The 13,409-nt window shown below is 44.8% G+C and overlaps 1 protein-coding gene across 1 annotated transcript in view; it reads right to left on the bottom strand.

Annotated features, from left to right (window-relative positions):
• Window positions 1–13,409, bottom strand: part of PMM2 (phosphomannomutase 2) — a 32,837-nt gene that overhangs the window by 12,917 nt on the left and 6,511 nt on the right. Inside the window, exons 3-7 of the mRNA XM_017533725.2 lie at window positions 11,602–11,678; window positions 10,054–10,145; window positions 5,064–5,163; window positions 4,534–4,609; window positions 2,836–2,951 (exon numbers count right to left, since the gene is read on the bottom strand). Of these exons, the coding sequence (XP_017389214.1) occupies window positions 2,836–2,951; window positions 4,534–4,609; window positions 5,064–5,163; window positions 10,054–10,145; window positions 11,602–11,678 (461 nt within the window). The remainder of the gene's footprint in view (window positions 1–2,835; window positions 2,952–4,533; window positions 4,610–5,063; window positions 5,164–10,053; window positions 10,146–11,601; window positions 11,679–13,409) is intronic.

Raw genomic sequence — 13,409 nt, forward strand, 5'->3', positions numbered from 1 at the left:
TGTATGTCTTCTTTGGAGAAGTGTCTATTTAAGTCCTTTGCTCATTTTTTAAATTGGGCTATTTTTTTGCCACCAAGTTGCTGGAGATTCTTATGCATTTTGGATACTAGCCCTTTATCAGAAAAATGGTTTACAAATGTTCTCTTCCCCTCTGTAGGTTGCTTGTTCAGTCTGCTTATTTCCCACTGTGCAGAAGCTTTCTAGTTTGACGTTGTCCCACTTGTTTTGCTTTTTTTTGTTGCCTGTATTTTTGGTGTCACATCCAAAAGATCACTGCCTTTTCCCTATTTTTCTTTTTTAGGAGTTTTACAGTTTCAGGTCCTGTGTTTAAGTCTTTAATCCATGGGTAGACGGCCAAAAGAATAAGTTGGGATCTCATAGAGGTATCTGTACTCCCAGGTTCACTGAAACTTTATTCATAATGGCCAAGAAATGGAAACTCATGTGTCTACTGACAGAAGACGGGAGAAAGGAAATAGAGTATATTCTGGTGGTGCGCAGCAGGTCGTGCCTATAATCCCAGCACTTTGGGAGGCTGAGGCACATGGACCTCTTGAGGCCAGGATTTTGAGACCAGCGTAGACAACATGGTAAAACCCTGTCTCTATTAAAAATACAAACATTAGCTGGGTGTGGTCACAGGCTCCTGTAATCCCAGCTACTACTCGGGAGGCTGAGGCATGAAAATCACTTGAACCAAGGAGGCAGAGGTTGCAGTGAGCCAAGGTAGCACCACTGTACTCCTGCCTGGGTGACAGAGCGAGACTCCCTCAAGGGAAAAAAAAAAAAAAAAAAAAAAAAAAAAAAAAAAAAAAAAAAAAAAAAAAAAAAAAAAAAAAAAAAAAAAAAAAAAAAAAAAAGAGAGAGAAAATGTAGTATATTCATACAATGAAACATTATTCAGCCTTAAAAAAGAAGGCAATCTTGCCATTTGTGACAGCATGGGTAAACCGAGAAGACATATTGAGTGAAATAAGCCACTCACGGAAGGATGAATACTGCATGATTCCACTTGTATCAGATACCTCAAAGTGCTAAAGTCATATAAGCAGAGAAAACAACGGTGGTTACCAGGGACTGGGTGGTGGAGGAGGGAGATGGAGAGCACTTGTTGAATGAGTGTAAAGTTTCAGTTATGTAAGATGTGTAAGTTCGACAGATCTGCTGGACAAACAGAAGTGCCTATAGTTCACAATACTGTATTGTGCACTTAGAAACTTGCTAAGAGGGAATATCTCATGTTAAGTGTTCTTATAACAAGAGCAACAAAAAAAAAAAACCTCAAACCACCCCAAAACCAAAGGGGCACAATGATTAAACTCATGAAACTGAATGTTAAAAATGTGCAGCTTTTAACAATTATACTTCAACAAAGCCATTTAAAACATACAAAGAACAGGCAGACTGCTTTTGGTGCCACCAGCTCTGTCATTAGCTGTGTGATCTTGGGCAAATCGCTTGCCCTTTATGGGTTCCAGTTTTATCATTCTGAAAGCAAGACAAGCTTCTACTATCCCCAAGTACCCCTCATGCTGGAAGACTGTGCCGTGGGGACCCTGCTGAAAGGCACACCTTTCATGGGCAGATCTTAGCAGAGCAGCAGGGATTTTGGAGTGGACCAGAGATCAAAGGGATGAAAAACTCTGAATATGCAGCATTTATGATGCACCAGCTGGGTGCAAGATGGCAAGACAGCCTGAAAGGGGCCTGCTGATGGCAAGGTAATGAACACTTCCAGGCTGCATGTGGGAGGGAGGCAGAGGGGCCCAGACAATGAGAGGAACTGAAAAGGTAATGGGGCCTGGTGTGGTCACTCACGTCTGTCACCCCAGAACTTTGAGAGGCTGAAACGGGTAGATGGCTTGAGCCCAGGAGTTTCAGATCAGTCTGGCCAACATGATGAAACCCCATCTCCACCAAAACCACAAAAGTTAGCCAGGTGTGGTGGCGCATGCCTGTAGTATCAGCTACTCAGGAGGCTGAGGCACAAGAATTGCTTAAACCTGGGAGGCAGAGGTTGCAGTGAGCCAAGATTACAACATTGCACACTCCAGCCTGGGTGACAGAGTGAGACACGGTCTCAAAAGAAAAAAAAGGAGCTGGCCCTAAGCTGGGTGGTGAACAACTGCTGCTGAGCCCCTGATGGCAGCAATGCCTCTCTGACCTGCTGGGGATCCACCTTGTTCCAGTGAGAGGACGTCTGGGGACATTTCTTCTATGTATTCCTCCTGCTGGCCCCGGCCTTCAACACTGGGCTCTGCTCTCCGTTCCCAGTTTAGATTTGGTCCTGGACTCGGGATTTCTGACATCGCTTGGGGGCAGCTCCAAGTACCCACTGTGTGTGATGTCTGGGGCTCACTCAGCCTCTTCACTGTCTCTGATGCCCTCTCCTGAGTTTCAAGCTCATGAGATCATTCCCTGTCCTCCCACAGTTCATGGCCCTCCATGTTCAACTTCAAATGAATGCTTCAGGGGGACAAATACAGTAGAAAAGAAAGACGGAAACAGCCAGAGCTTTGAAATGCAGAGGGCTTGACGGCAGCACCGGGGACTTCTGATCTAGAAGGCACATGGGGTGGCCAACGTTTAACTCCAAAGCCAAACTGAAAAGGATCGACTAACACACAGTGTGACCCTCGCCTCCATGGAGGTGTTGGGGGTCTGAGCTCAGAGGGAAAGGAGGCTCAATGCCCCCCATCTCCAGGACGGAAGCCACTGCTCACTTTGAGCAGGGCCGGCGGGTCAAGCGCGGGTGTGGGAAAAACAGCCCATTTGTCAATTTTCCCCGTCGAGACCAATGGAACAGCGAAACTGCACAAACAGTTCCCTACTTACTGGCATGGTTTTGTCTCCAAAGAAGTGAATGGTCCTATAACCGTCATTTTCCACATGTCGCAGGCAGTATCTCTTGTCCCATCCATCGGGAAAGACATCAAAGCTGATCTGGCCTCCTGCCGGGTGGAGATGGGGGACACAAGAGCAAAAGGTGAAAGAGAGGCTAATGATACGTCACCGAAAAAAACAATGTACTCTTTGTCAGTTAGTGGATTGCCAAGGTTGATTTTCAGTACCCTACTTTGCTACTTGGACTACTTCATGGACAGGCTCTAGAAATTCATTCCACATTATGTTTTTTTCCAGCATTATTTCACCTCGGTCTAAAATTGAGCCACAGAGTGCCAACTCTGAGGGAGAAATGCATTTGCATTTAAGCGCCCTGTCAAGCATGTGATTTAAATGAAGCATGCTTATGAAAAATCTGATAGCAGCCTCACTCTGCTGTGCTTATCTCAAGCTCTAACACACGTTCAGTGGAAAATACCTAGAAGCAGGCTGCATCTGGCATATTTTGGAGGAAAAACGAAAATCTTCACTGAAGGTGATTTACAGGCAGCTGTCATGGGCAACAAAAACCCTTTCAAAGCTTTGTCAGAAAGATGTCCATCTCCCAGTTCACGAGAACAACCCACCCACTCATCTGTTAAATATAATCCCTTTGCCATTCCAGTGTTCCTACAACCTCTACCTTTATGAAAGCTAGTAAAAGGAGGAGGCTTTGAGCAATGACTCATTTGCACTGACAAGAGACACTGGTGTGTGAAGCATCTGACAGACATATTCTAACAGAAGACATGCCTGAGACGTCCATGTAACAGGAAGAACTCTGCATTAGACACCAGAAATGTTCACACATGGGCTATGTAAACAAGTTGTGTGAACTTGGACAAGTCTCTTCTCCTTTCTGGGCCTCCGTTACTTGATCTATAAAAGCAACCCAAGTGGCTCCTATGGTTCCTTGCTGTTCAAACATCCTTGCTGTTGAAATGTTACATGATTCCAAAACATCAGTCTAGTTTACTTGAGGGGTTCAATTCCATGTCACTCTTACAGAGTTCACTATTGTGCTTTTCTTCCGCCCAAAGGTGTGGGAAGTTCCTTTTTTTTGGAGATGGAGTCTTGCTCTGTCGCCAGGCTGGAGTGCAGTGGCCCGATCTCAGTTCACTGCAACCTCTGCCTCCTGGGTTCAAGCAATTCTCCTGCCTCAGCCTCCTCAGTAGCTAGCTGGGACTACAGGCGCACACCACCATACTAATTTTTCTATTTTTAGTAGAGATGAGATTTCACCAGGTTGTCTAGGATGGTCTCGAATTCCTGACCTCAGGTGATCCACCCACCTCGGCCTCCCAAAGTACTGGGATTACAGGCATGAACCACTGCGTCTGACTGAAATTCCTACTCTAGTAATCAAAGCGCTCTTCTTTTGACCAGAGAAGTGCAGTAGGAGGAACCCTGTTGGGTAAGAATTTAGACCAAACCCAACAGTCTGGAAGCTGTTTCCTGACTAGGCAAGTCCTGTTATTGCTGATTATGCAGAAAAGAGAGTGGCTGGTTTTTGTCTACAGGTTGGACTGCTCATGTAATCTTCCTGCCCACCTAAAACTGTGCATACTCCATTATCAATAGCTTACTGGCCCACAACACACTCTGGGAAATGGGTATCCAAGTCCGGAACACAGACAATATATACAATACCTATGGAAAATGTGAGGCCTTTTCCCGCGAACTCTTTCTGTAGATCTGCTACAAACTTTTGTCTTATATTTTCTTTCTGGGAAAAACAAAACGATACCATCTCTTGTATTGCAGTTTAGAAAGCATACTTTTAACTACTGGCCACAAGGTGAGTATCTCATTTACTTATTTGGTTTAGTTTTTGAGATGGGGTCTCACTCTGTCACCCAGGCTGGAGTGCAGTGGCATGATCACAGCTCACAGCACCTTCAACCTCCCAGGCTCAAGTGATCCTCTCACCTCAGCCAAACAAATAGCTGGGACCACAGATGCAAGCCACCAAGCTCGGCTAATTTTTTTTAAAAATTATTTGTAGAGATGAGGTCTCACTATGTTGCCCAGGCTGGTCTTGAACTCCTGGGCTCAAGGGATCCTCCTACTTTGGACTCCCAAAGTTTTGGGATTACAGGCGTGAACCACCACATCGGGCCATGTCTTATCTTATTTTCATAAACCCAGCCATTCACCAAAGATATTTCAGAAAGACTTACTTTATCGAGTTCATAGAACTCAATGCGTTCTTCTTGGCTGCAGCTTCTTCCAATAGGGGACACATTTAACATCCCACTTCGGAATTCAATGAAAGTACCCCTGGGAATGAAAGGGTGACAGAGGTTCCCCAAAACACATTATTTATTCAGGCAACATCATAAATAAAGAGCCTAAAATCTCGGGAAATTCTAAAAAGCAGAGGCTGGTGGGGTCAATGTTTCTCAGCTCTGTGCTGTGTGATACGGTAGCCACGAACCATGGTGACTATTTAGACCTGGAATGTGGCTAATCTGAAATTGAGATTAGATTTGAAAGACTTACTATGAAAAAGGAATGCAATCACGTCAGTCATGTTGTATATTGACTTTGTGTTAAAATGGTTATGTTTTGAGCCTGGACAACATGGTGAAACTCTGTCACTACAAAAACCACAAAATTAGCTGGGCATGGTGATGCATGCCTAAGATCCCAGCTACTCGGGAGGCTGACACAGGATTGCATTATCCTTGGAGGCAAAAGTTGCAGTGAGCTGAGATCAAGTCCCTGCACTCCAGAGTGAATGACACAGTGAGAACCTGTCTCCAAAAAAAAAAAAAAAAAAAGAAAGAAAGAAAGAAAGAAAGAAAGAAAGAAAAAGGTTATATTTTAGATATATTGGGCTAAACAAAATATATTCTTAAAATTCATTTCACCCCTTTTTGTTCAAAATGTGGCTACAGAAAATTGAAAATTATACACAGCTCACTTTCTATTTCTGTTGGATAGTGCTGCTACTGGGCAGATAATTTTATGGTTAATAATGAGCTATGAAAATGAATTCCAGCACTGGCAACAGCAGTCAGCTCCCTGAGGAGTTTGAAAATATATGTACCAGACACCTATTTTGCTACTGACCTCCTAAATAGACTGACAGTACTAAGCATAGCTACACAGAAAAAAGTTCTGCGAATTGTCTAAAGAGCCTCAGTAGTAACTAAGGAAATTCAATTTGCCCAGCGGCAGACAGCTCCTAAACGTTTGACTTGATCACAGAAAATGAGAACCTTAGTTTAGACACTTCAAATGAAGACGTCTAAAGATGTTCTTTTGACTGCGGGTGGTGGCTCACACCTGTGACCTCAGCAGTTAGGGAGGCCAAGGCAGGTGGATGCCTTGAGCTCAAGAGTTTGAGACCAGCCTGGGCAACATGGCGAAACTCTGTTTCTACGAAAAATACAAAAATCAGCCGTGCACAGTGGTGCATGCCTGTATTCCCAGCTACTTGGGAGACAGGCAGGAGTATCGTTTCAGCCTGGGCGATGGAGGTTGCAGTGAGCCAAGATCGCATCACTGCACTACAGCCTGGCCAACAGGGGGAGACTCTTGTCTCAAAAAACAACGTTTTTTTTCCCCCACTGTTTCCAGTTTGAGTTTGGCTCACGCCTGTAATCCTAGCACTTTGGGAGGCTGAGGTGGGCAGATTCCTTGAGGAACCAGCTTGGCCAACATGACGAACCCTGTCTCGACCAAAAATACAAAAAATAGCTAGACATGGTGGTGCATGCCTGTAGTCCCAGCTACTTAAGAGGCTGAGGCAGGAGGATTGCTTGAACCTGGGAGTCGGAGGTTGCAGTGAGCTGAAATTGCACCACTGCACTCCAGCCTGGGCGACAGAGACTCTGTCTCAAAAACAAACAACCCACAACCAAAACAAACAAACAAAACCCCACCACCCAGTTTCTTAAAAGTTCAGATAGCTTGTAAGCTAAGTATCATTCTGAGTGATGAAATTTAAGCGTTCTCTGACAAACTATGCAGTGAAAAGTATCTTCTAATTCTAAACGCTGATGCCTGGGAACCCTAGGAAATATTTTCCCTGATTTTTTTTTCTACTATTTTAATCTCATAGACTTGATCTCCAGGCACTGGCCATCTGAAAGGCCACATGCCACAGGCAGGGCTGAGGACCTGATTCCATGTTGGTGTGGCCTCTTAGGAGGCCGTGTGGCTCTGGGCACCTCTCCAAGCTGCCTCTTACTCACCTACGGAAAGGCTAACGGCACTCGCTCTGGTTACCTCCAAAGGGCCTCGTGAAAATCAAATGTGCCAGTTATGTAAAAGTACTTTGTAAACTGGGAAGCAGTGAATACACATCAAAGCAAAAACAGCAGAATCTCAATCAGCGGGATCCTCTCCCCGGCTGTGCTCAAATTGCAGAGAAAGAGGCAAATGATCTAACAAAAGTTGCAAGCTTAAAAATCTCTCTCAATCCCATGTCCAGGTTGTCCCAGAGATGGCAGAGGCCCAGCCTGTCCTCTACCACTTCTGCATGTGCACTAAGGCACTAGGGGACTGGTGACCATGTCTTGGGTGACCCTAGGGCTGTGGGTCCTAATGATCAGAAAAAGAGCTCAATTCATTTCCCCCTACTCAAGGACATATTCTTCTTCTCATTTCCAAGGCACAGAGAAGTTGATACAGTTTAGAAAGGCTTCCCTGGCTGTGCGTGGTGGCTCAGACCTGTAATCCCGCACTTTGGGAGGTCAAGGTGGGTGTATTACTTGAAACCAGGAGTTCGAGACCAGCCTGGCCAACGTGGTGAGACCCCATCTCTACTAAAAATACAAAAATTAGCCAGGCATTGTGGCCAGTGCCTGTAATCCCAGCTAATAGGGAGGCTGAGGCAGGAGAATCGTTTGAACCTGGGGGGGTGGAGGTTGCAGTGAACTGAGCTCGTGTCACTACACTCCAGCATGGGCAAGCGAGTGAGACTCCATCTCAAAGAAAAAAAAAAAAAAAAAAAAAAAATGAAAGTGGTTTACCAAACATTCAGTTCCACCAAGACCTGGGCTCTCTGAGTCTTAATGCATCTGCCTGGCCAGCATGGGGCATGTGGTTAGTGTTGTCAGGCAAATGTGGAAAGATGTGGGTCAAGGCGGGTCTCAGTTGTGCCTCCTGGATTCACCAGGTCTCTTCTATTCTGGAATTATGGCTCTCCACATTCTTCTCCCTTGCTAGATGATACACTCTTTGAGGACAGGATTATGCCTTTTTTCTTTTTTTTTAATCCTCCCTTAGTGCTCAGCCCAAAGTAAAAATGGAACTGAACCGGGGTATTTGCATATTTTATCTTTTTGCCATGGAAAATTTCTCACACACACAAAAGTAAACAGCATAGGATGAGTCCTCATGCACCCAGCACCCAGCTGCAACAATCACCAATGCAGGTCCAGCCCGTCTCATGCAGGCCTCCTCTTGGGCTAAGGGACGTTCCTGCACTCTGGCTGGAGGTGCTGAGCAGGAGGCACTCGGGTTATGAATATGAATCCTAATAGTGTGAAGCAGCCTCTGAAGTACAGACCGTCCTGAAATTGAATTGCCACTTAAAACATGTTTCCGACCCTGATGATTAAGGTGTTACATAATAAGCATTGAAAACTGGGGGGAAAAAATGAGAAGTATTTCAAAGAAATCATCTGTAACCTCACCATCAAGAAACAGCCACTGTTAGCATCTGGGTCTATTTCCTGCCAGTCTTTTTACTGTGGGCATTATGTTCATCATTATTTTTATTACTATTATTTTTAAAATGGAATTGAGATAATAACAACACCCACGGAAGAAGATAGGTCCCCAAATCAACCACTGATGGAAGCCAGGGGTGGTGGCTAATGACTGTAATCCCAACACTTGGGAGACTGAGGTGGGAGGATGGCTTGAGGCCAGGAGTTTGAGGCAAGTCTGGGCAACATGGCAAGACCCTGTCTCTATAAAAAATTAGCCAGGCGTGGTGGCATGAGCCTGCAGTCTCACCTACTCAGTAGGCTGAGGTGGGAGGATCAGCTGAGGCAAGGAGGTTGAGGCTGCAGTGAGCTATGATCATGCCACTGCACTCCAGCCTGGGCAACAGGGTGAGATCCTCTCTCTCCTCCACCCCCTCAAAAAAGAAAGCAAGCCTACGGAGTCAGAAAATTAGAGAGGCAGTCTGTGAAAGACTGGACCCATGTCCATGGGTCAGGTGGCAGCTGTTCAGGTGACAGGGGGGAATGGGGACCCAGAGTAGCCAGGTCTCAAATTTGTCAACAGAAGCCAGAAATCCAGATGTTTAAAACATAAAATAGGGCCGGGCACAGTGGCTCACACCTATAATCCCAGCGCTTTGGGAAGCTGAGATGGGTGGATCACTTGAGGTCAGGAGTTTGAGACCAGCCTGGCCAACGTGATGAAACCCTGTCTCTACTAAAAATACAAAACAAACTTAGCTGGGCACAGTGGTATGTGTCTGTAATCCCACCTACTCGGGAGGCTGAGGCAGAAGGATTACTTAAACCTGGTGGAGACTGCAGTGAGCCAAAATCCTGCCATTGTACACCAGCCTGGGTCACAAAGTGAGATAATAAATAAATATCTGCCTCAAAAATAAATAATAAAACAAATGTAAAATTGAACTTTTATATGATGGCAATTCATCGAGATTTTCTTTAACATTACGGGCCAACCAGATTTGTGTTTTACATGGATCTGGCCCAAAGGCTTCCTGTCTGAGACATCCAGATCTAGTTTCTGTTGCTTTTTGTACACATGCTGTTTCACTGCTGTTTCCTCTCACTGACAGCCTTTGAAAGCATACAGTCTTCAATGGCTGTATAAATCTCCATCATGGGGACAAGCCATCATTTATGCAATCATTCTTATACTGTTGGCTTTGTGGACTGTTTCCAATTATTCCTTACTAACTGCTGGGCTTTGGATTTAAATTAGCCGGCCCACGGTGGCCACTAAACCCTGCTGTGAACCAGTAGCACCAGAGCAGCCAGAGAAAATGTGGATTTCCAAGCTTGGCTCTCAGGCTTTCTGAATCAGAATTGCCAAGGGGTGGGCTAAATATCAGATTTTGTTTTTAAAACTCTAGGTGATTCTTAGAATCCTATTTGGAGAATGCCCACATTAACCCACCACATGACACTATGCTATATTCCAGTGATATCTCTTTGTTAAAGGCAAACCCACCTCTTCTTTGGGAGTTTGATTTTTGCAATGTAGCTCAGACAGTAGTTGATTAAATCTTGGATTAGGGCCTCACCCAGATGACTTTGAATATTCTAGACAAAGAAAATACTTGAGTTATTTCATTCAGCAGGAGCATTTTCAAAACAGCTTTACAACAAACCCAGCCTCTTCAGCCACTATTGTTGAAAATCACTAGGCTGATGTAGCAGTGATGGTGACATGCCCCACTGCCTGTTTAATTCCTTCTCTTATTTCTCTGGTCAAAAACATTAGGCAAGCCAGAAAGGCTTTAGTCAAAAGCACTTTCCGCTTCATTACCCAAGATTTTTTACTCATTATTGTTCAAATGCTTCCTGTAAGGCCCAAAGAGCTTACTGCTGCCACTTTCATTCAATTAAAATATCTCCAGATATTGTTAGGAAATATATTTGTTCCACTTCAGCATTCTCTTATGTCTGAACAGAATGAGCTTACTACTACTAAGAGCTACACACAATCTCTTAAAAATGCTTATAGTGGCCAGGTGTGGCAGCTCACAACTGTAATCCCAGCGCTTTGGGAGGCTAAGGCGGGTGGATCACTTGAGTCAGGACTTCGAGACCAACCTGGCCAACATGGTGAAACCCTGTCTCTATTAAAGATACAAAATGAGCTGGGCCTGCCAGTGGATGCCTGTAATCCCAGCCACTAGGGAGGCTGAGGCAGAAGAATCGCTTAAACCCAGGAGGCAGAGGTTACAGAGAGCCAAGATTGAGCCACTGCGCTCCAGCCTAGGCAACAGAGGGACACTCTGTCACAAAAAAGCAAAAAAAAAAAAAAAAAAAAAAAATTCTTAGAGGCAGCCTGCTCTAGTTTTATCATCCCAGAAATGTTATTAATAGATTTAAAGCCAGGCAAGGTGGCACGTGCCTTTAGTCCCTGCTACTTGGGAGACCGAGGCAGGAAGATCACCTATGCCCAGGAGCTCTAGGCTACTAGGATTGCACCACTGTACTCCAGCTTGGGTGATACAGCAAGACCCATCCTTTAAAAAGAAAGAAAAGGCTGGGCACGGTGGCTCATGTCTGTAATCCTAGCACTTTGGGAGGTCGAGGTGGATGGATTACTTGAGGTCAGGAATTAGAGATCAGCCTGGCCAACACGGTAAAACCCAGACATTACAAAAAATACAAAAATTAGTTGGGCATAGTGGCATGTGCCTGCAATCTTAGCTTCTGGGGAGGCCGAGGCACAAGAATTGCTTGAACCAGGGAGGCGGAAGATGCAGTGAGATAAATTGTGCCATTGCACTCCAGCTCCAGCCTGGGCAACAGAGCAAGACTCCGTCTCAAAAACAAAACAAAAAAGAAAGACATATTAGATTTTAAAAGTATAAAAATTGAGTTATCAATTTATAATATGTAACAGTCACATAGTTCAACATTCAGAACAAAAAAGAATACAGAGTGAAGATTCATTTCTACCTCATTCCTCATCTCCCCAGGGGCATTCAATGTGAAATGCCCTTTTAGAATACACTTAATAGAACATAGTAACTAAAGTACCTACCTGTTTACACAAGAGTTTCCCATCTTTGTATGCTACCAAGCCATTTTCTGGAAACACATAATCATATTTTTCAAGCACTACAATCAAAACAACAAAAACACTTAGAATGCAACGAATCAAAACCTGTGTTTTGACTCCTTGATGAACAATGACTACCAAGAAAACTGCTAAACTCTAATAAGGACTGTGAAAGACTATCTCATCACAACAAACTAAGAGAAGAGTTTGGAAAAATGTTCGTTATTATTTAATGGCTCTTTTTGGTTACACAATTCAACTTTAACTGGGCAGGAGATAAGAGACTTGGTGACAGATTATCATGTGTCCCTGACTTCAGCCTGCTCGTCTGTAGAGGAAGATGCTGGTCCATGATGCTGACAGTTCAATAGCAGCAACTAGGGCAGTGAGTGAAAATGCAATTTCCAAGCTCTGCTCTCCGGCTTCCTGAATCAGAATCACCAAGGGACAGGCTACATATATTTTAAAAAAGCTCTTCGGGATGGGTGCGGTGGCTCACGCTTGTAATCTCAGCACTTTCGGAGGCTGAGGCGGGCAGATCATGAGGTCAGGAGTTTGAGACCAGCCTGGCCAACATAGTGAAATCTTGTTTCTACTAAAAATACAAAAATTAGCTGGGTGTGGTGGTGGGCACCTCTAATACCAGCTACTCTGGAGGCTGAGGTGGGAGAATCACTGGAAACCGGGCGGCAGAGATTGCAGTAAGTTGAGATTACGCCATTGCACTCCAGCCCAGGCGATAGTCCGTGACTCTGTCCCAAACAAAAAGTGCTTTGGTGGCCAGGTGCAGTGACTCACGCCCATTATACCCGCACTTTGGGAGGCTGAGGTCAGGAGTTTGACATCAGCCTGCTTAACATGGTGAAACCCCATCTCTACTAAAAATACAAAGATTAGGCAGGCATGGTGGCAGGTGCCTGCAGTCCCAACTACTTGGGAGGCTGAAGCACAAGAATCACTTGAACCCAGGAGGCAGGGGTTACAGTGAGCCCAGATCACACCACTGCACTCCAGCCTGAGCCAGAGAGCAAGACTCTGTCTTAAAAAAAAAAATCTCTTTGGTGATTCTTGTAATCAGTCTAGTTTGGAAACTATCCATGCTGTCAACCTGAATGAAGGGATTCTCAAACTTTAGGTACCTGTTAAAATGCAGATCCCCCATGTGTTGGGTGGGGTCCCCACACTCGTATTTTAATAAGCTTCCCAGGTGATTCTGATACAGGTGGGCCTTCAACCATCTTTTAGTTTGTGATTGTTTTTATTCTGTTGTTGCGTGTCTCTGAAAGGTGCAGACGCTATGTTACGCTGACACAAAACTTCCCTGAGCAAGTGGTTAAATAGAAATCTAGATGCAGGAGTGATCCTGGACAGGGGACAGGATTCTTAGGGCTTCATGATCCCCAGTATATGGTTTACAGCATTTCTAAGTAGGAGACCTACAGGGGAAACAGAGTGGAAATGTAACAGAGAGTTTCAAAGGGATTGCAGAGTTAAGTCTTCTAGTAATGATGATCCAGTAAATACAGTCTACACAAATTTGGACTGTAAGATATCATATTTACAGGCCAGGCGCAATGGCTCCCGCCTGTAAGCTCAGCACTTTGGGAGGCTGAGGTTGGTGGATCACCTGAGGTCAGGAGTTTGAGACTGGCCTGACCAACATGGAGAAACCCTGTCTGTATTAAAAATACAAAATTAGCCGGGCATGGTGGCACATGCCTGTAATCCATTACTTGGGAGGCTGAAACAGGAGAATTGCTTGAACCTGAGAGGCAAAGGTTGCAGTGAGC

The sequence above is a fragment of the Cebus imitator genome, unplaced genomic scaffold, assembly GCF_001604975.1.
Source record: "Cebus imitator isolate Cc_AM_T3 unplaced genomic scaffold, Cebus_imitator-1.0 Scaffold4, whole genome shotgun sequence".
Lineage (NCBI taxonomy): Eukaryota > Metazoa > Chordata > Mammalia > Primates > Cebidae > Cebus > Cebus imitator.